General features: G+C 45.5%; 8 protein-coding genes across 8 annotated transcripts; 5 read left to right on the top strand and 3 right to left on the bottom strand.

Moving 5' to 3' along the window:
* Window positions 1-247: 247 nt before the first annotated feature.
* Window positions 248-1,575, bottom strand: LY89DRAFT_686677 (WD40 repeat-like protein). The gene is made up of 3 exons (XM_018215341.1): window positions 1,223-1,575; window positions 722-1,108; window positions 248-638 (listed from the first exon to the last, which is right to left on the bottom strand). The coding sequence occupies exons 1-3, from the start codon at window positions 1,507-1,509 to the stop codon at window positions 269-271; spliced, it is 1,044 nt and encodes a 347-aa protein (XP_018068513.1). The 5' UTR covers window positions 1,510-1,575; the 3' UTR covers window positions 248-268.
* Window positions 1,576-2,504: 929 nt separating this feature from the next.
* On the top strand, window positions 2,505-3,476 carry LY89DRAFT_686676 (uncharacterized protein). Its single transcript, XM_018215340.1, has 2 exons — window positions 2,505-3,092; window positions 3,146-3,476. Exons 1-2 carry the CDS (start codon window positions 2,979-2,981, stop codon window positions 3,284-3,286), a joined length of 255 nt encoding a protein of 84 aa, XP_018068512.1. The 5' UTR covers window positions 2,505-2,978; the 3' UTR covers window positions 3,287-3,476.
* Window positions 3,477-4,317: 841 nt separating this feature from the next.
* On the top strand, window positions 4,318-5,362 carry LY89DRAFT_671529 (uncharacterized protein; the record flags this gene model as incomplete). Its single annotated transcript, XM_018213223.1, has 2 exons — window positions 4,318-4,377; window positions 4,481-5,362. The coding sequence occupies 2 exons, from the start codon at window positions 4,318-4,320 to the stop codon at window positions 5,360-5,362; spliced, it is 942 nt and encodes a 313-aa protein (XP_018068511.1).
* Window positions 5,363-6,076: 714 nt separating this feature from the next.
* On the top strand, window positions 6,077-7,571 carry LY89DRAFT_698593 (uncharacterized protein; the record flags this gene model as incomplete). Its single annotated transcript, XM_018216993.1, has 2 exons — window positions 6,077-6,206; window positions 6,259-7,571. The coding sequence occupies 2 exons, from the start codon at window positions 6,077-6,079 to the stop codon at window positions 7,569-7,571; spliced, it is 1,443 nt and encodes a 480-aa protein (XP_018068510.1).
* Window positions 7,572-7,856: 285 nt separating this feature from the next.
* Window positions 7,857-8,627, bottom strand: LY89DRAFT_130628 (uncharacterized protein). The gene is made up of 2 exons (XM_018205242.1): window positions 8,006-8,627; window positions 7,857-7,952 (listed from the first exon to the last, which is right to left on the bottom strand). Exons 1-2 carry the CDS (start codon window positions 8,484-8,486, stop codon window positions 7,888-7,890), a joined length of 546 nt encoding a protein of 181 aa, XP_018068509.1. The 5' UTR covers window positions 8,487-8,627; the 3' UTR covers window positions 7,857-7,887.
* Window positions 8,628-10,567: 1,940 nt separating this feature from the next.
* On the top strand, window positions 10,568-11,839 carry LY89DRAFT_130604 (uncharacterized protein). The gene is made up of 2 exons (XM_018205241.1): window positions 10,568-11,136; window positions 11,185-11,839. The coding sequence occupies exons 1-2, from the start codon at window positions 10,928-10,930 to the stop codon at window positions 11,675-11,677; spliced, it is 702 nt and encodes a 233-aa protein (XP_018068508.1). The 5' UTR covers window positions 10,568-10,927; the 3' UTR covers window positions 11,678-11,839.
* A 518-nt stretch (window positions 11,840-12,357) lies between these two features.
* Window positions 12,358-14,790, bottom strand: LY89DRAFT_620457 (3-propionate hydroxylase). Its single transcript, XM_018210915.1, has 7 exons — window positions 14,510-14,790; window positions 14,224-14,465; window positions 14,058-14,168; window positions 13,862-14,006; window positions 13,660-13,814; window positions 13,454-13,611; window positions 12,358-13,404 (listed from the first exon to the last, which is right to left on the bottom strand). The coding sequence occupies exons 1-7, from the start codon at window positions 14,640-14,642 to the stop codon at window positions 12,540-12,542; spliced, it is 1,809 nt and encodes a 602-aa protein (XP_018068507.1). The 5' UTR covers window positions 14,643-14,790; the 3' UTR covers window positions 12,358-12,539.
* A 1,018-nt stretch (window positions 14,791-15,808) lies between these two features.
* Window positions 15,809-18,273, top strand: LY89DRAFT_784146 (uncharacterized protein; the record flags this gene model as incomplete). Its single annotated transcript, XM_018222753.1, has 4 exons — window positions 15,809-15,922; window positions 15,974-15,989; window positions 16,045-16,944; window positions 17,089-18,273. 4 exons carry the CDS (start codon window positions 15,809-15,811, stop codon window positions 18,189-18,191), a joined length of 2,133 nt encoding a protein of 710 aa, XP_018068506.1. The 3' UTR covers window positions 18,192-18,273.
* Window positions 18,274-18,314: the final 41 nt, after the last annotated feature.

The following is an 18,314-nucleotide window of genomic DNA, read 5'->3' as shown; positions in this document are numbered from 1 at the left end:
TGACGTGAAGATGGGGCTAAATATATGGCTGAATTATGAACGAATTAAAATAAAAGCTCTTTAAAAAATTTACAACACACGTATTGCTGTTTAACCGGATATTATTAATCGTAAATTTATATATAATTATTAAATAAAAAAAAAATTGGTAAAAAAATTTAAATATAAAAATACCGTAGCGGCGACTATTATAAGTACGAGCACGGCAAATACAATATCTTGCTTTCGCTTCACTATGGATTCTACCCTAGGTATTCTCAATTCTACTTCAACTGGTATTCCAAATCTCTATCATAGTCCTTCCATCACGGGATATGACCAAGGCTACACGATCACTTCCAAGAAAACCCACTTTCCAAACAGCTGAAGCGTCTTTCAATCGTTCTTGCAGATGTCCACTCTCCAGATCTCGGAACCTCACTAACCCATCCTTTCCTCCGCTGACTATTTTGCTGCCGCTAAAATCCAAGCTTACGACACCCAGAGAGTGCGTCTGAAATCGGTGAACGAGCTCCAGAGCATCTTTGGTTGACCATACACTGACGCACCCCGAAGCATCAGATGTGATAAGTCCCTCGTCCTTTTTAAGAATTTGGTTGATGGGGGTGGATTGGCTTTCGAAAGAAGCTAAACATGTGCTATTTAGAATCAGTCTCTCGTAGCTGTAGAATTAAATCTACTTGATGCAATACCAGAAGATGCGAGTAACAGAAAGTCTTACCCATTTTCAAAGTCCCACAAACGAAGATAACAATCCATCCCAGCTGTCACAGCCCGCGAATCTTTGTCTCCCACAAACAGAACACAAGTTATTGGCTTCTTATGACCTTCAAGTGTATGTAAGCGTCTGAGTCCATTATCTGTAATACGCCAAACACAGGCTGTGCCGTCATGACTTCCTGATATAAAAAAGTTTTCAGCAGTGGACATCGCAACAGCTCGAACTGTGCCCGCATGCGCGGCCAAAACATCTTCACAGATACTCTCCCTGATATTCCAGACGCGAATCGTAGTATCGCGTGATGTAGAGATCATTCTATTCTTGTCGCTGAGTAGAACGATACACCGAACCGTGGAGGTATGTCCTTCCAAGATCTGCTTTCGCTCGCTATTGATCACAAAACTTGTTAGCTATCCATTAATTCCAAATTGCCATTGATGAGAAAGGATTGATAGTCTCCAGCTGCGAACTGCCAGGTTTATAACTCAGAATATCACTGACCATGTGGATACATCCCAGATCTCAATGGAATTATTGGTCCCTCCACTTGCAAGTGTATTTCCCCGTAGATTCAGAGCCCAGATAGTACCTAACGAAGTTGACAATGTCTCCTTGCTCGTTCCATGGATATCGAAGACATGAATTTTACCGTCTGACATGGCGATGACAACGAATTCAAGTGTAAATTGACAGACTGTCGGCACTGCTTCTACCTCGTCAACAGAACTCTCCGCAGAAACCTGCTGCGAGAAAATGCAAGATTCCACGAGACTGGAGCCTGTCTCCATATTGCTGTAATTGTGTGTAGCCCTACTCCGTTGGACAATATTTTGAAGACAGTAAATGAGTTATGGGGTGGGTTGTGGGATTATGTTCACTCAAGTTTGCCTCACAGGTGGCAGTTTCCTCGGCTAGCTGCATGAGGTTCAAGGCTGCTGAACACTACGCAATGGGGCATCCAAAATCGCTGCGGGAAAGTTCCGTCTAACTCGAGATCTCCCATACCACCATGACTATCTTTGTGGGCTGTACTTCCTCAAAAATTCATCAGTATCCATAGTCATTGGCTAAGATAAACCCAATCACGACCTGAATAGAACAAAAAACTTGGAAGATGGGCAGATACAACGATCTGCCCAACCATGGAATAGTAACAAAGTAAACCTGTGGTGCCAATGCCATTGAAGTTATGATTAATGACCTCAATGTAACAAAAGTAAACCTGGAAGACGGGAAGAGATAAGATCTACCCAATCATTCAAATACCGCATGGCAACGAAGCAAGTATCCTGATGGTGGTACCAATAAACTTGTGATCATAACCTGACTACATTATGTTGCCTTCTACCAATGGCGGAAGATACCTATTGACATGACCTCATATGTGGTTCTACTTCCGGAAGGTACTTAAGCACCAACCTGCTACCAGCCCCAATATTGGATATCCAACATGCACTCTCATCCATCATATGACATCCACCAACATCCACCAACCTTCAATGAGTGAATGAAGTCTAAGTTCAGGATCAAATATTGAAATTTTATGATATAGGTATATAATAGTGTCCCACTAACCTTCGGGAGTGGCCTATTCCGCTACGTACAGGCCACTCCAATCGAGCTTTTTCCATGGAATTTTCAAGGTTAGTTTTCTTAAAAACAAACGCTTTTAAAATTGAAAACTAGTATCCTTGTGGCACTTATAGTATTCACTGCACTCATTGCGCTCACTGTGCTCACTGTACTCACTACACTACTACATTGTGTTGTACCGCACGTTGTATCATAATGAGAGTGGCGAGAGTGGCGAGAGTGGCGAGAGTGGTGAGAGTGGTGAGAGTGGTGAGAGTGGTGAAGGTAGTAAGGGTAGTGAGTTTACAACTAATTATTTAGTAGTTTTACTGCTTGAAAGATTTCATGGAAAAAGCCCGATGAATCTCTTCTAGTTCCATGGAATTGGAAAGAATTCCGATGAAAATCCGTATCCGATGAACGGGGTGCAACAAGCCTGTACGTAGCGGAATAGGCCACTCCCAAAGGTCAGTGGGACACTATTAGCAATCAGCTCATTTGCTCTTATTTTTCAGTACGGCGTAGGGTTACACTATTAATTCCACGGCTATAAGTAGCAGCTGTTGTCTTTTGATCCCCCGCTGTACAGCTACATCCTCACTTTGCTCTCACGCATCACTTTTGTGAACCAAATCTAATTCATTCCCATTCCTCGAAACATACCACGAATACTTCCTCATTCGAAATGTACCTACCAAAGGTCACAGTGTTATTCACCATCGGTGCTGGTATTGCAGTGGTTGCCGCGGCGAGTGGTCCCAGTGCTAGACAAGCTATGTCTGTCCGCAACAACCATACAGTAAGTAGATATCCAAGCATCCTTTGTAACACTTATAATAATTAGTGAACAAGGAGACCCCAGATCCAGACGTCTGCTGCGGTGGTAACCAGCCTCCCCTATACTGCTTCGACCATGCGTGCGACGACAACGAAGATTGTGCGGTGCTTGGGTGTGGGAACTGCATAATATCGACTTTAAGATGCGCCAATTGATGATGACTTCTCCGAAAACATATGTCATTCTCAGGTCAAGGATACGTCACGAAGTAGTAAGTGGCTCGAATTGCCAGGGAATTTCGCTGTGTTGAATCCTGGGTCTGGACGGTGGAACTTATAGCTTATTGGGGGCGGATTGAAATTCAAAAATAACCAGTCTGACTAGTTGATATATATTGTTCATGCATACAGATCCCCGTTTGCGTATAAAAATTTGTATCGTGACACGGAGAATTGGTTTTGGTAAAAAATGCCTTGAATGAGAATTGAGTGCCTGTGCATGTTTTCACAGATCTGGAAGGACTGCCAAGCGGCTCATAGTGTAAGAAGAGACGCTGTCTCTCTGGCAAGCTCGCCTTCAAAATACATGCCCATCCCAGCACGAGTAGAGCGGTACCGTTAATAGGGGTCTTCTTCCAAGCGTCGAAAATTGCCCGAAGTAAATATCGTACACGTCGTAGGATGTTGACGTCTCAAGTAGAATAAATGTCTCTTCTCTGTCTTGCGCTTCCTGGAACATGAGTCATCGGAAGATCTCCAACTAGAATATCCTTCAATCGACAGAGAGCATCTCGGGTTATCACCCGGAAACGAAGGAACACGGCAAAGGAGTCTTTAAAGTCTATGGCTACTTTCTGGGAATCGTGAAGTCGAGATTGCATGGTGAAGAGCAATGTGCCATTGAGTGCTGCTTCTGGAGAGAATCGCGTTTGCTGCGGGGCTATTGTTTTTAATCGTGGAAATATTATGAGCTAATATATATGATTATACGATTTTCGAATAAATAACTTTACGAAAAATATTTTGGCTCCTGCAGGAGTTGGAGTCCCTTCTGTTCACCGTCCTGGCTTGAGCTGACTCCAATTTCCTCGAACCCCTCCCTCGCTATGATCTCTTGTAAGTTCCCTCACTTACATTAACGTTCCAATACCCTCAAATCCTTCAAATCCCCAGCTAGTCAACCGCATCATTTCCTCAACTCCAGTTTACACACTCCATCTATACATTACAATCCACATAAGACCAATATGAAGCTCCCATTCCTCTCCTTGCTCCGACTCGCTGCAAGGTTGGCTGTGGCCCAAGAGGTACACTTTCCCCCTCATTGCATCGCGAAGACATGTCATCATTGACCGGGGAACTGTGACCGTTGATCTGTCATTGACACTGGACAATGACTAAAGTTGTAAGTATTGCCATGTTCCCGAAATGGAGCGCTCTAACAACAGATTCAGTACAAATGCCGGTGGCTCTGATGTGGCTTCTCCTATCGGAACACCGCAGGGTCAATGTGTTGGTTGTTACTTTTTGGGAACAATGAATGCAACTCTTACAAAGGTAAAGCAAGCATTCCTCGACAGTACTTGGACTTCGACGATAGATCCGCTCGGCTCTCTTCGAACAGACTCTAAGCCTTCCACCGTCTTGAATTTGAATCTCGATCTTGCAATCAACGTGGCAGGAAGTTACATTGTCCCTTTGTTGAATTCCAGCGCTATTGTATGGGGTGCCATTAGTCAAGACGTGCACTCCAAAGTATTCGCTTCTCTACAGTTATTCGTCACCGCCAACAGCCAGTCAGAGACAACATCTGTATATAACCTCAAATGTCCCGAAGGCGTATATGTTGCTTTCAACGAATTTGATGTAGGATCCTTGACCTCCAGCCTGCACGTAAAAGACCGATCTCCCGCTTGCGCGAACCTTACCTTTTACAGGCACTTATGTACCCTCCAAGCTCTTCCCGGTAGAAGCTTCTGGGGGCCGGGAACTACTACTATTACTTTACAGTTCCGTCTCTACTACATTGATAGTCTGACGTCTCAAGGCAAGAATGCAACTCTCAGTACTACCGCCATTACGAACGTAGTCGTCTGCAGACAAGTTCCCAAAGGCGCAAGCAGCTGCGAGGCCAAAGTGGATCAGGTTCACTATGATGTCTCTTCTTATCTACTATTTGACAATGGGTGGAATGCGTCAACTAGTTATACCTCTGATAATGTGTGTGGTGAAGGGATCTTGAACAACTTGTCTTACGTATTCAGACTTCTCTTCACTGCGATTTCTTCATGACAATATATCGCTTTCGCTACCTCTACCCCACAATATATACATCTTACACAGAAGAGACATTCGACCTGATCGACCCATGTCCCATGGTCCACGTGTACGGCTTACGCGCTCTTTATTATTCGATTTCACTTCGATGACTCTGTTGCAGAGACTTACTTTGATAAAATGTTCAGGAAATACAGGATCTTGGAATTTTATCAATGTATCGACTCGGCTTCTTGAACTTTTCGGGGATTTGCTCCATCTTTTGTCTTTCTTCAATTTATTTGGCGATATTATTTTGTCTGAGATGAACTCCGAGCTTTGAGTATAGAATTAATGCAAGACATGACTAATATTTTTTAACGAGTTTTAATATGTTGGAGTTATAATCGTTTCCAGGACATACAATGCATGAGACTCTAGTCTCTGGCATGCCACTCCTGCAGCTCTGACAACCTTTTCTGTGTACGGTGTACCTCCCTCTCCCAGATATCTGGGACCTGATCCTACGTAATTAACTGGAATGCAATGCCCGGTCTTTGTTTTTATCGGGAATACATTTTCTTAGTATCCTTTGATAATAATTATTTTCCCGAGATTCCTTTATTCTTTTCCGCAAACGTTTAATATATACGTTTTCCGCAGCTTTTGTTATTATTTCTTTGATCTTGAAATGTATAAAGCTGCGCCATTTTGCTTGAATATCTTTTTTCTTCTTTCAATTAACTCAATATGTCGGAGGATGCATATAGTAATTGTGACAACGTCGACTCCGGCGCCGATGTCAAGCTCGAAGTTGAGAAACTAAGGATCAGATTCCCTAGAAACGTCATCCGAGACAAAAGAGAATTTGATAATACTTGTAAGTAAATATCGACTACAGAATACTTCAGTGCTAACTTTGTATGACATAGACCATCCTGGAATAGAGAGTGCCGATCTCGTTCACATGGTGCATGACGTAAGGGTTAGCAAACGTGACCGAGGTGCATTTGCGCCTATGTCAGGAGAGGCCTGTAGAGCAAGGGGGAGCCATAAGCAACTATGCCATAATTGCGGCTGGACTACTACTCATCAGCTCGGGGTTGGGGGGTATACTTCACGTTTAAAGGTCTTTCACCTTCGCGGCAATTCTGCTATTTGGGACCTTGGCCCAAACGGTCCTTGGATGCTTAGGGATGAGCCCAACAACCCCACCAGTGTGTGGGAAACCGACTATGTAGCGCAGCAATTTCTTCGAGAAGAGAAGCCAAATATGCCTCTTGTAGAAATGCATAAATTTGGTGGGCCAAATGATAAGTTCCACTTTACTATCATGTCTCGGGCAAAAGGAAGCACTATAGAAGCAATCTGGGATACCCTTACGGAAGAGCAGAAAAACGACGTAAGACAAGACTTGACGAATTGTATTAAGGAGTGGCGCCAGATTACTAGGCCGCACATGCAAAAAGTAGATGGCTCAGAGCTTCGCGATCCCTTTCTTGGGTATTGCAATTCGCACGCATGCATTAAGACGGGACGCGACGAGGAACAGTGGCTAGAAAATCTAACTCCGGCGATGCGTAAAGGATTTTTATCGGATCTCTGGTTTCGCAACGGGGGTGAGAATGCTGATCAAGATACAATGACCTCGTGGATTAAAGAGGCCGACGAAAAAGTAGCCCAGCTTAAGGCGAATTTTCCAAGGGGCGGACCATACGTTTTAACCCACGGTGATCTGCATTCTGAGAATGTCTTCATTTCAGACGACAACGAAGAAAAGAAGTACAAGGTCTCAGCAATTATTGATTGGGAACTTGCTGGCTTCTATCCATGGTGGGCAGAACGCAGGCGCTCCGATCTTGACTATATACTAGGCGTCAAGGATCTTTGTCACCCTGGATATAGTGTTGAGGACTATGAAAAGGTTTTCAAGCCCGTATCACAAGTTTCCAAGGCATGGAGGCGTGCAGGAAATCATACTTCCAGCGTACATAAGCCGGAGAAGTCAAAAAACCGTTGGTTCGGACCGCCATTCTGTGCCTGCCAACCATGGCCCCAAGAATATCGAGATGTTGATCTTGGGTTGGAGGAGGATGAACATCTGGATATATTTGATGTGGATTCTACAGATTCTGAAGACGATGAAGAAGACGGCCGCAAAAAATTTCCGAAATATGAGAGGGACTTCTTGCGGTGGTTTAATAAAATCAATAATCACAAATCGAAGCATGCAAGTCTCGATTAATATTCGCCAACCTAGACTGATCGCTATTTCTAATTATTCTGGATTACGTGTGTCAGTGAACCTTAGGCTCAGTTGGGTGACCAGGGGTCACCTGACAGGAGACCCTAGACCACGTAATGAAGTTGGTTAAAGTTTGGCTCGGTTCTTTCTGATTCTACTCACTATTATGATTCTTGGGGAGGAAAGAGGTATACAGTTTAGAGTTCTCTTCCTACTTTTGAAAGCCTCGTGCTCAACTTAGTTATTATCTTTGACTTCAATATATTGCACTACTCTACTTCATATCACCATACCAATCAACGAGCCTATCTAGGCGTTACATATCTGTCTCTCCTTCTCCAACTGTCGTAAGCGGCTTGAGCTTTGGAAAGGCTTCTGGCACTGTTTTATAAGTTAGTGTTTGCAGCAAGAAAGAAGAACGTCTGAATCCTGACATGTATATGAATAAGTGACGATCTGAGTCTCTTTCCCCACTATCTCCTTAAAGTCAAGCCGAACGGGATCATGGTCGGTTTTGATTGACTGCCACTCCCTAGAGCTGGCGTGTCCCTTATTGCTCGAACTCGACAATCTCTTATCTCCCCCAGCTCTGTATAAGAAGACCGCCGTTTTCTCTTTCTCTCGACCCAAGTGAGCTCGAGATCTCTTGAATTGAACCCCAAGAATTGCAACATTTCTGTTGTTTGCAATAGCCACCATAGCATCTCTCATCAGCCTGCTTTTCGCTTCTTCGGGATAGTTTGCTGGTATCACAAACTTTTCCCACTCGATACGCACTTCAGTCTCGAGCTCTTGGATTCGAGTTGGTAGAGTCCATCCGTTGCATGCCACAGAAAACTCACTATACATCGAATTTGGCCAATCACAATGCCAGCATTTGAGTGGCTCTACATTGTGGAGGGGCTGGCGTTCCATTATGCCTTGTCGATCGGTGAAATATGAATGTTCGAGTAATCTGGTATTCTAGAAAAATGAAATGTTCTGGTTGTAGAAGAAATCGCAAATAAATCTAGTTTATTATACTTCCTAGAGGCAAAGAGTTTCGAAATCGTGTTGACGGGAAGAATTCCAAACTTAAAACAAAGGCAAGATTGCGCAGCCAGGAAGACGGCCATGTGTCTGAAATGTGTAAGAGTATGCGTCGAAAGATGACACAAGTAAGTCTCTTAGTAGTGATCGGCACAACTTTCTTTATTTCTAGATCGTGGCTTGTCTAAGACGCAGGAGAAACATAATCCCGAGCCATAAAGCGTTATTCATTATCAAATCCGCCAGCGCCAAGCGCGCAACCGTATCACCCAACTGAATCAAAATTATCGGGATGAACAAGAACTTCAGAGTTTTCATCTCATATAAGCAAAGTAAACTGAAAATGATGGGCCCTATAATTTGCAAGGCACTGTAAGGGAGACAAGAGCTGCGCAGAGCATAAGGACCCCGATCCGGAGGCATGTGGTGCGATGTGCGGGGTCGAGAACTGATCGGTTCTCGAGGATGAGAGATGGGCTTTGGGTGTAGGACGTGTATTGTGGCCGTGGTGTTGAGAACTTGGACGTTGTTCGTTCAGGGTATAATGAGGGAGTCTGAGGCAGCGCTCCCAATGGGTGGTTTGGTTTGGTTTGGTTTTGACCACCGTCTAGGTTTTAGATGGTTCCAGACGGTTTTAACAAATAAACTCTATTCATAGTATATCTTCAACCTCAGGCTTCAATTTTTAAGCTTCAACTAAAATTCAATCCTCAAATTTCAGGCTTCAAGCTAGCCTTCCCACACGTGCTCCAGTCATTCAAGAGGAAGATTCTCAAGACACAGGCTGATGGCGTAGGTGGGTCAGTTGACCTTGAATCTGCAGGTGGCTGGAGTGGGGATGGTCTTGGAGAAAGTGATGTCCCAGATCCGGTGGCATTTGCAGCACTCGCTCATACAGGCTCTTCGGATGACGTCCTTTCTACCGACTGCAAGGAAGTGCTTTGTGTACTTTGACGGCCTAGACCGGGCGTGACGTTCGATGCTGACCAGCTTGAGGCAAAGCGACAAACATGGAAGCAAAGCAAGGCGAGACGCGTTTGATAATGATAAGGAAATGCTGCTAAATTTAGATGGGGCTGCACGTGATCCGATGATCGAGGTCTGCCTTCACATTGTGAACAGCCACTGCGCAGATGATGTTGGAGCCTACATTCAATATCACGCCGTCAAGAAGCAATTCTCATGGATCAGACAATGACTGCGTTGTTCTCTGCACTCTGCGCGCGTCAATGTACTGGACTCCTCAATTACCCCTCGGTTCGGGCGGGCGCACACATGTCTCGTCTGGTTGGCAGCGAGTTCGTTCTTATCGCCGTGCATGACATGAAATGCACGATTCCATCACAATGGAGCTTTATCGCTGCTGAAGCTTCCGAAACACTCCCTCCTGCAGCTGCACCAGCTTCCATCACTGATTCAGCCCGCGGCAAAGTCGCAATCTCCCTCCACGTATTCCAGCTCCCTCACACACCCATTCCAACTCGTGCCTGGGCGACAGGCCAATGTGTTTCTGTTACAGTTTCGCTCGACTCCCCGGGTCCGGTGACACCGAGGTCATAAGCTTGACTGACTGACCTTGGAATGAGGCAGTGGCAGTGAGGAGCTGATGACGGCGGCATCGCTTATCGGACTCGGAGCGTGAGCGTGAGCATGAGCGTGCCTTGTCTGATAACCTTAACACTCTTAGCAGGTAAATAAGAACGAGACGCGTCCCATCCCCCCTCTCCCCTTTCTTCCTTCTCTTCCCAATCATCAATCATAACAAGAATACAACCATATCCCGCTATCACGTCTCTTTTCTCTAATCATCATCATCTCGTTCAATCTTCATTTCCACGGATAATCCCATTCATTTGTCAATTATCCAACTCTCTTTATCAGGTCAGCCTCGTTTGACTCACTCGCCGGATCCGACACGGCCACCCCAATCTCTTTGTCTTGCAACGGGAAACTCGTCATTAGAATCACCACTTGACTGTGTGTGGTCTGGTCTGCGCCTTCCCAATACATCGATATCTAAGCCCACCAATTTCCTGTGACTCGGGAAGACAGTCATTTGGTGACTTGTGACTTCCCTTGTTTCGATAGACGATTTACTTATAACCACCTACAACTCCTTTTTATCTACGCATTCATTCGTACCTCGCTTTATCGACTTGAAAGAGTCTCAGTTTGGAACTTTCTAGCCTATCTTGGAAATTGCGAATCGAGGACAAAGAGGTAGCGGGGACTAGTCCTTGACTCATAAAGCCAACATCACGTCAACACTTCGCAACTCACAAACCATTCTCGCAACGCAAACAACCAACTCGACAATTTACTCGAATATGTCTGCTACATCTGCAGCTCCTCTTTCTTCCATCGAGCACCGCGACCTCCGTTCTGAACGCCTGGGCTACAAGCGCGACAAAGAGCATAACCAGAAGTGGAGCAACGGTCAACGCCCCTCTGCAGGAGTCCGTATCAACTGGGACAATGAGTTCATCGGTGGCAGTGAGCAACAGCGGATGAAGGTCCGTCCGATGAAGCAATGGACGTTAGTACCACCTTACTACATCGATATTATCCTGACTGACATACCTAGTAGCACCGATCACAAGTCCCATGCCAACAAAGTCCCAAAGCCACATGGTCACTATGATCAAACTCGTACTCTCCACAAGGCAGATGCGCTTGTTGATGCCAACGATCATACTATCTCTGCACTCTCCAAGTCTCTCCTCGAGTTACTCCCTCAACACGTCAACAACACACACTCTCCAATCCAAACCGCTATCCGTGCTACCGATGCCGAGATTTTGTACAGCTTCGATAACAAGGGTCCAAGCCCAGGTGTTGCTGGCCGTAATGTTGATCTCGGTGGACTTGTTGAGTTGGCTGAGAAGAAGTGGGTTGCTGAGCAGACCGATAAGATTGTGAAGGGCGAGTACGAGGTTCTTGACAATGAGGGCGAGACTACCGTTCTCGCTAGCAAGAAGAAGAAGAGCCCAAAGCAGAGAGCGACTATCGTGAAGAGTGAGCCATCCAACATCAAGAGCTTGGCCAACGATGAGGATGATGGTTTTGAGCTCATCTAAGTGGAAGACGTCGATGGCTGGACTATCTCTTTTCTTCTGATGATATATGGCGTTTGAGTGGATAGGATGGTTTTCGGCGCTGGTGCATCGCATGGTATAGCTTACCCTGGTATGGGAAGGATAGCTTGCCCTCTTTCTACTACATTTTTCAACAACAGACGCATAGCCTACCCTAGCAAGCATTGTACATAGGGAAGGATGGCTAGGCATATGGATGGGTACATTGCATAGCTTACTCTGCCTGGATGGATGGATGGCTGGGAAGGATAGCTTGGTGCTTTGGATTGGGGATTGCATAGATACCTATTATTGATTGTGCTTTGATGCGATTGCTTTCTTGCTCTGGTTGCGAGGGAGTTTTTTCGTGTGGAGCAGTAATCAGTACAATTCAATTGGGTTGTACATCATGGCTTTGTCGTTTCCTTGAGGTGAGATGGTGATTTTAAGAATGCAACGTCTTCCGGATTGAATTGCCAAGTGGCTCTCTGTTCATATGATCGTTGGAAGTGAAGCTTGTTCTAACACTACATGCCAATAGATTCCCTTCCATTTCTGGCTGCTACATCAATCCTCATCTCGTATGGGACTTTGATCACCTGAAAGCTTGTCTTGGATCTGGAAACATCTCAGCCTCTGAATGTTGGGCAGCTGCCTTAACATTGAACACCAAAAATCTTCGTACTGTTTCAATCATGTGTGGTTTACACTCGCTTTCTCAGCCACTAGGTCTATATTCTGGGATCTTTTGGTGCCGCTCGTCGCTTCAGAATTCGACAACGACAGCGCTTCAATTCTCGTCCTTTTGTCCATTCTCCATTTTAAAGTACTGTACGTTGGAATGGTTGCTCGCCAAATGTCCTGTTCAAAGACCCAAATGACTCCTCAAGCCTTTAATCACTTCTTCGACACTCGTCTCTTTCCCATAGCAATTCAAGATATGCTGATCAGGTCTGACCAATACCCCAGCGCCGTGGTTAAGTTGCAAACCCATCACCCACTCATGTTTCCTAGCACCAGGAACAAGTTCGAAGTCCTTCCCAAGAACAGCAGCATTGATCTTCAAGGACTTAGGAAAGCTCAACCGGAGTTGAGCAAGTACTTCTTCCCAATGTGCTTCAGAGGCCGAAGAGTAAAATATCGTAAAGGCATCAAAAGCACAAAGATCTAATGTCGAGTACTGTTTCTGTGCCAGCACGTCTGCTTTGAATTCCGAGACGTATGAATTGTCAATGGGTGGAACCTCCGGTAGATGCAAGCCCTTCGGAGCACCTGAAAGCCAGGCATGAGGAAGTCGAGCACCAGCTCGGTACGAAGGCACGTAAAGTGACGCACTGGCAGGAATCTCGGTGTCGCCATATACGTAGCCGATATGTAGTCCAAGGTTATCGAAGTGCTCTCTTTGGCCCTCAATGCCTTTCAGGACTTCTAGACGAGTTGTAGGGTCCGTGATGCGTTGATATAGATTCTTCTTCGCAATTTCGATGTCTGGGTCGGTAGTGCCGAGAGTCTTGAGTAGTCCAAAAATTTTCTTGCCGTTCTTGACGCTCTGTTGCGCGCTGATCATAGCAACCTGGCGACGATCGGTTTGATAGGTTGAGAGAAGAGAGGGGTTGGCGTTGTTTTGGTGGAGGGATGCGAGTTTGTAGGCTAGGTTGTGAACGTCTGCAAGGCCTGTGTTCAGACCCAATCCTCCTGTTGGAGGGAATGCATGAGCAGCATCACCAGCTCTGTTATCGTCAGCCGATGACATGGTGTGAAAATTAAGATATGGCTCACAAGAAGACATTGCCTTGATGGTAGTGTTCGGCCACCTTTCTGCTGAGGATCCAAGGCCGCCAACTAAGGACGTCGAAGGGGATGGATTTCCCAATTGCTGCTGTCACGACTCTGTGAGCATGTTCCTCATTCCAACTCCCCACAGGATGTTTCTCCGACTTTTCAATGTCAGTAAGCGCCAATTATAGTATGAAAGTTCAACTTACATCAAAGTTGCAAATGAGAACTTGATTGTCGTCCAAGTCGTATCCAATAATGAAGCCTGAAACTTCTGGGTCCATGACCCAGTGCAGCATTCCGACTTGCTCACCCACCACAGACCTAATATTTGCATTGAAGTGTATGGTCATCATAGTTTCGTCTGGAAAACGTCAGGCGATGTTGGCCTCTAGGATTTCTTCGACTTACATGACGATTCCCCTTCGCATTCGATACCTAATATCTCTCTCACTTTACTTTTGGCGCCATCACAAGCAATAACATGTCGTGAGCGGATCTCATACGTTCTATTGAGACTACGATCTTCTACTCTCGTAAAGACTTTGTCACCTATCTTGAAATAGTCAGATTTTGGATCACACTCATCAACTCTAGAGTCACTTACCTGCGTGCAGCTCGTGAACGAATGATTCTTCCTCACTTCTACCTTCCCGTCCCGTTTCAGACGTGCAGCTACAAATTGTTCGAACGCTGGCTGAGGAATGTTATGGATCATCTATGGACCTCTGAATTAATGAAGATTCTATGCATGGCTTCAATAATGAACCTACTGTTGGTGTTTGCTCAAGTACTTCTGCGTCCATTCTTTCATATGGCAAACTTCCCACATACTTGCCAGTCAAGCTCGTCACGAAGTTTACCCAGTAAGCATCATCTCTATTCGTACCTAATCTTCTAATTTCATTCACGTCCAAATCGAATTGACGGCATATTTCCAACGTCCTCGGCGAAAGTGCATGTGCTTTTGGTGCAGCCAAACGTGTGGGGTACCGTTCGATGATTAGAGACTTGACTATTAATCATCAGAAATATTCTTTATAGAGCAATTGCACCGACCTCCTAGTTGAGATAGCATGTGTGCGAGAAGTAGTCCAGTTGGACCTCCTCCGACTATCAGGACTGGAATGTCTACATCGTGCGAGGTTTCGACTGTCGATACGTCCGATTCATGATCTGAATGAGGGGCCATCCTTGAGATCGGCAAGGGTTCACAATCCAAGAAAATGGCAGAACTTTCGCAAGCTTTTCATGAATAGGAGATCGAATCTAGGAAATAGGATCGCTGGCAAATAATTATATAATCGTTGCTGGAAGGTACATCGAACGACGAATTCGAGTCTCCACTAACTATCGGTTGCAGGATTGAAGTCATGCAGAACCGGTGGCGGAGTGCAGCTTTCTCCAAGCTAAAGCAAAGAACTCAGATTCTGTCGGCGGGGAACGAATTTCAGGTGGGTGGTCCCCACGTCGCTGACGGTTTGCCGAGCATGCTGGTGCAGGCGAAGGTGGGGAAATGGTGAAGAAGGGGGCGCAATGTGGGGAAATGCGACCTCTGTTCCACATCCGCTAAAAGAGGCGTGGAAGTCCACATGGACATTTCTCATATGTGGAATAGATGTAGATACAACCCTTCTAGCAGGCTAATAGGTTCGTGTTCTAGATGAGTGTCCAGCATCATCATATCCCGGCCATCATGATTCATGTGTTGCTTTGGATATGCTTCGGTCTCTGAAATTGGATTCCGAGGATTCAGTGGCGTCGAAGATTCCATCCGACATGACCTGCAAGTGCAAAATAATAGATCAGAGCGAGATAGCTTGGTGCTCTGAAGGACCTCGCGCTCCTCGTCCCGATAATACCTATCAAATGATTTTTGTGCTGATTGCCAGCAAAAATCTTTTTATAGTTCAGGAGATGTGAGATGTGTATGAGAATGGTGTAATAGAATTGGTTCCTGAAACTCTTAAGGAAACTCTTATTAAGAAAACAATAAGATCTGTTGAAGAAGAGCAATTGAACGGGACTGAGACGTTGAAGGCGTAGAGCACAAGCTAAGTGCACGGACCTCGGCTTTCTGGGATGCCAACCTCTTCGTGATGCCTTCAATCAATAAGCAAGAACATGATTTGAGTGCAAACTTGAAGTAATTCTGACAGAGACGATTCTTCCTCTTTCCCCTTGATACAAGTACATCTTTTCATGAAAATTAGTCCTTACTCTTCGATACATTCTCATTCATCTTCCCCGCATTTGATATATCCCATCCTAAAAGCGACGAAAACGAATGACGAAAGCCAGATCGGAAAGCCAGGACCAGTTTGAGATCTATGGGGAAGGCTCATAATCACACCAGCTATGAGTGCCAGCGATCAAGGCTCTCCAGCTCATGGAGATAATGAGTCACGTGCTGTAAAGAAGTTTCGCTGTGCTACATGCCAACGAGCTTTTGCGAAGGCAGAGCATTTGTTAGTATGTTTAGCTCTGTCGTTGCCATAAGTGAGACCGCTGACCGCTATGCAGAGACACGAAAGAAGCCGTATGTTAAGTTCTCCTTTTATTCATATTTGCAAACCAAAAGCCTAACTTCTCAGACTCGAAGCACAAACCATTCTCATGCCCGGATTGCTCAAAAGGCTTTGGCAGGCAGGATGTCCTTGCACGACACAGAAAACTTCATCAACGTGTCTCAGTAACAAATAGTAGTCCACATACTCAACATGGTCCTGTCGCAGAAGACAACAACGACGGAAGCATTACAAGTTTTAGTCCTGCTACCTCAGGGATGAGCTCCAATTTGCCTCGACAGCCTTTCATCGAACATCCGGCACCGCTTCATCAGCATGAAAATGGGTCTCTGCCATTTTGGAATGACTCCGAAGACATGCTGGAGTTTTTGACTTCGGATTTGAGCTGGCCTGTCACATTGCCAGTCACGCATTTCGACCCATCAAACTTTGGCAGTGCCAATAGCCCAACGATATCGCCAACAGGAGAAGATCACGTGTATTACAATGGCCAGGGTCATCAAGCCATGCAGCAAATGAGCAGGCTCATTTCTGTTCTATCTTCGAATTTGACAAACGAGATCCAAAACACGGGTATCACCTCCTCCTTTCTGGACACATGTATGCATGTTTTCTTTGATAAATTCATACCCTCATTCCCAGTCTTACATGAGGCAACTTTCACCGTTCGAGAGTCAAGTCATCCTCTACTACTGAACATCATTGCACTTGGCACGTTATTTTGTGGAGCCAAAGATGCTGTCCCGAAAGGTGAAGCCCTTTGGAGACTTGCACACATCGCCGTCGCGACTAATTGGAGGCATCTCATGTCGACGAAGGGTCCAAGAGACTCTTGCCAAGGTGTTCAACTGGTCTTGACTGCAGTCCTTGGACAGACTTATGCCCTGATGTCGAAGAACGAGAGTCTAAGGATGACAAGCCAGACATTCCATGGACTTGGATTCTACTGGGCAAGACAATGTGGTAGTAAGTATAAGGATTGGATCCATTTCTCCGTGTTGTTCTTTCATGCCACTTCTTCGATGTCTTTTGCACCGCATGTTGGTCAGCTAGGACTCGTTTGAGTTTTCTTATATCTGCATATTTCACCTGCTAATTCTCCATTTCTAGTGTTCAGCTCAAATGACGGCCCCCTCATCGTTCCCTCTCTGAATGCTCCAGAGGAAGAAAAGATGGAATGTTGGAAGATGTTCGCCGCCAGAGAGGTCCAAAATAGCAGTGTGCTTGGTCACTATGTGCTCGATGGACACATTGCTCAATTCTCCGGCTATGCCGCATGTGCTCGGCATGTTACCAATCCCCTCTTCGTCCCATGCAGCGATGCAGCTTTTGATGCAACAACACCAGATGATTGGATTCGGGAAATGCAAAAGCAAGATTCCACGCCTCGTTGTTTTCGGGAATTATTTCTCAACCTCTTTTCCCCGCATCCACTCCCACCTGGCAGTATCACATCCTCAGTCTTCACTCTTCGAGTCATTCTGGAAGGGTTACAGTCTCTGGCCTCTGACAATTTAGAAGCACGAGGGAATGCTGTTGGCACTCCTACGAAAGCCGATATTGCTCAAGCTCTCATGAAATTTCGTAGTCAATATTTGTCAACATCTAGCACGCTATCGACCGACCAGATGGAATTGTTGATCAGATGGCACACGATTTTCCTCGATTTAGCAACTCCTTCTACAGCTTTGAGCAAAAACATATGTGCACCGTACGGTATAGCTGAGGACCTTCATGGGCCGAGCAAAGTATCTGTTGAAAGTTTTGATCTTGCCGTGTGGTCACAGAGTTCCGATAGTTTGCGAGCCGTCTTGCACTCTTTGGCGATACAAGAAATTGTTGAAATGATGCCTTTGGGACGTTCAAGTGGTATTCATCTGCCGGCAGCTATATTCGCCGTGGCAACAATATACAGCGCACAGTGCCTTGCTGGCTTCTCCCTGATTACCACCCCGAAGGATTTCACATGGGAGAGTGTTTGGAATATGAGCGAGTCAGGACATCTCGCAGATCCTTCGATGCAAGCTTTTCTTAGCTGCACGTATGCAAAGACAGCTCACCCTTCCAAAACCAAGAATCTGATGTATGAGATTAACTCTCTTCAGATAACTCTGAACTCTATCTCATCCCGTTGGGGTGTATCTCATGAGATGGATGCTTTGCTGACTAGATGGGTTACAATTGCGAATGAGCGAACCGAAAGGAGTATTTGACTTTCGGATCATAGAAGATATGCCTCGCACCGCTTTTGCCAGGTGGTTGGGAAGATCGACGGGGCAAGATTATGCGAGCGCGGAATTGTCTGAGATCTTGTGGCTTGGGCGGGGGTGGGGAAA

The sequence above is a fragment of the Mollisia scopiformis genome (genome assembly GCF_001500285.1).
Source record: "Mollisia scopiformis unplaced genomic scaffold LY89scaffold_17, whole genome shotgun sequence".
Taxonomy (NCBI): Eukaryota; Fungi; Ascomycota; class Leotiomycetes; order Helotiales; family Mollisiaceae; genus Mollisia; species Mollisia scopiformis.
This window is presented reverse-complemented; position numbering and strand designations above follow the sequence as displayed.

What these genes read in the sequence shown, in the direction of transcription:
- LY89DRAFT_686677 (XM_018215341.1), bottom strand. Translation starts at nt 1,509, where the DNA reads ATGGAGACAGGCTCCAGTCTCGTGGAATCTTGCATTTTCTCGCAGCAG. An exon ending in ATCTGGGATGTATCCACATG is followed by an intron (nt 1,109 to 1,222) that starts GTCAGTGATATT and finishes TGTGATCAATAG; the next exon opens with CGAGCGAAAGCAGATCTTGG. An exon ending in TTGTGGGACTTTGAAAATGG is followed by an intron (nt 639 to 721) that starts GTAAGACTTTCT and finishes GATTCTAAATAG; the next exon opens with CACATGTTTAGCTTCTTTCG.
- LY89DRAFT_686676 (XM_018215340.1), top strand. Translation starts at nt 2,979, where the DNA reads ATGTACCTACCAAAGGTCACAGTGTTATTCACCATCGGTGCTGGTATT. An exon ending in CTGTCCGCAACAACCATACA is followed by an intron (nt 3,093 to 3,145) that starts GTAAGTAGATAT and finishes TTAGTGAACAAG; the next exon opens with GAGACCCCAGATCCAGACGT.
- LY89DRAFT_130628 (XM_018205242.1), bottom strand. Translation starts at nt 8,486, where the DNA reads ATGGAACGCCAGCCCCTCCACAATGTAGAGCCACTCAAATGCTGGCAT. An exon ending in CGTCACTTATTCATATACAT is followed by an intron (nt 7,953 to 8,005) that starts GTCAGGATTCAG and finishes CTTATAAAACAG; the next exon opens with TGCCAGAAGCCTTTCCAAAG.
- LY89DRAFT_130604 (XM_018205241.1), top strand. Translation starts at nt 10,928, where the DNA reads ATGTCTGCTACATCTGCAGCTCCTCTTTCTTCCATCGAGCACCGCGAC. An exon ending in CGTCCGATGAAGCAATGGAC is followed by an intron (nt 11,137 to 11,184) that starts GTTAGTACCACC and finishes TGACATACCTAG; the next exon opens with TAGCACCGATCACAAGTCCC.
- LY89DRAFT_620457 (XM_018210915.1), bottom strand. Translation starts at nt 14,642, where the DNA reads ATGGCCCCTCATTCAGATCATGAATCGGACGTATCGACAGTCGAAACC. An exon ending in CGTTCACGAGCTGCACGCAG is followed by an intron (nt 14,007 to 14,057) that starts GTAAGTGACTCT and finishes GACTATTTCAAG; the next exon opens with ATAGGTGACAAAGTCTTTAC. An exon ending in CATCAAGGCAATGTCTTCTT is followed by an intron (nt 13,405 to 13,453) that starts GTGAGCCATATC and finishes TGACGATAACAG; the next exon opens with AGCTGGTGATGCTGCTCATG.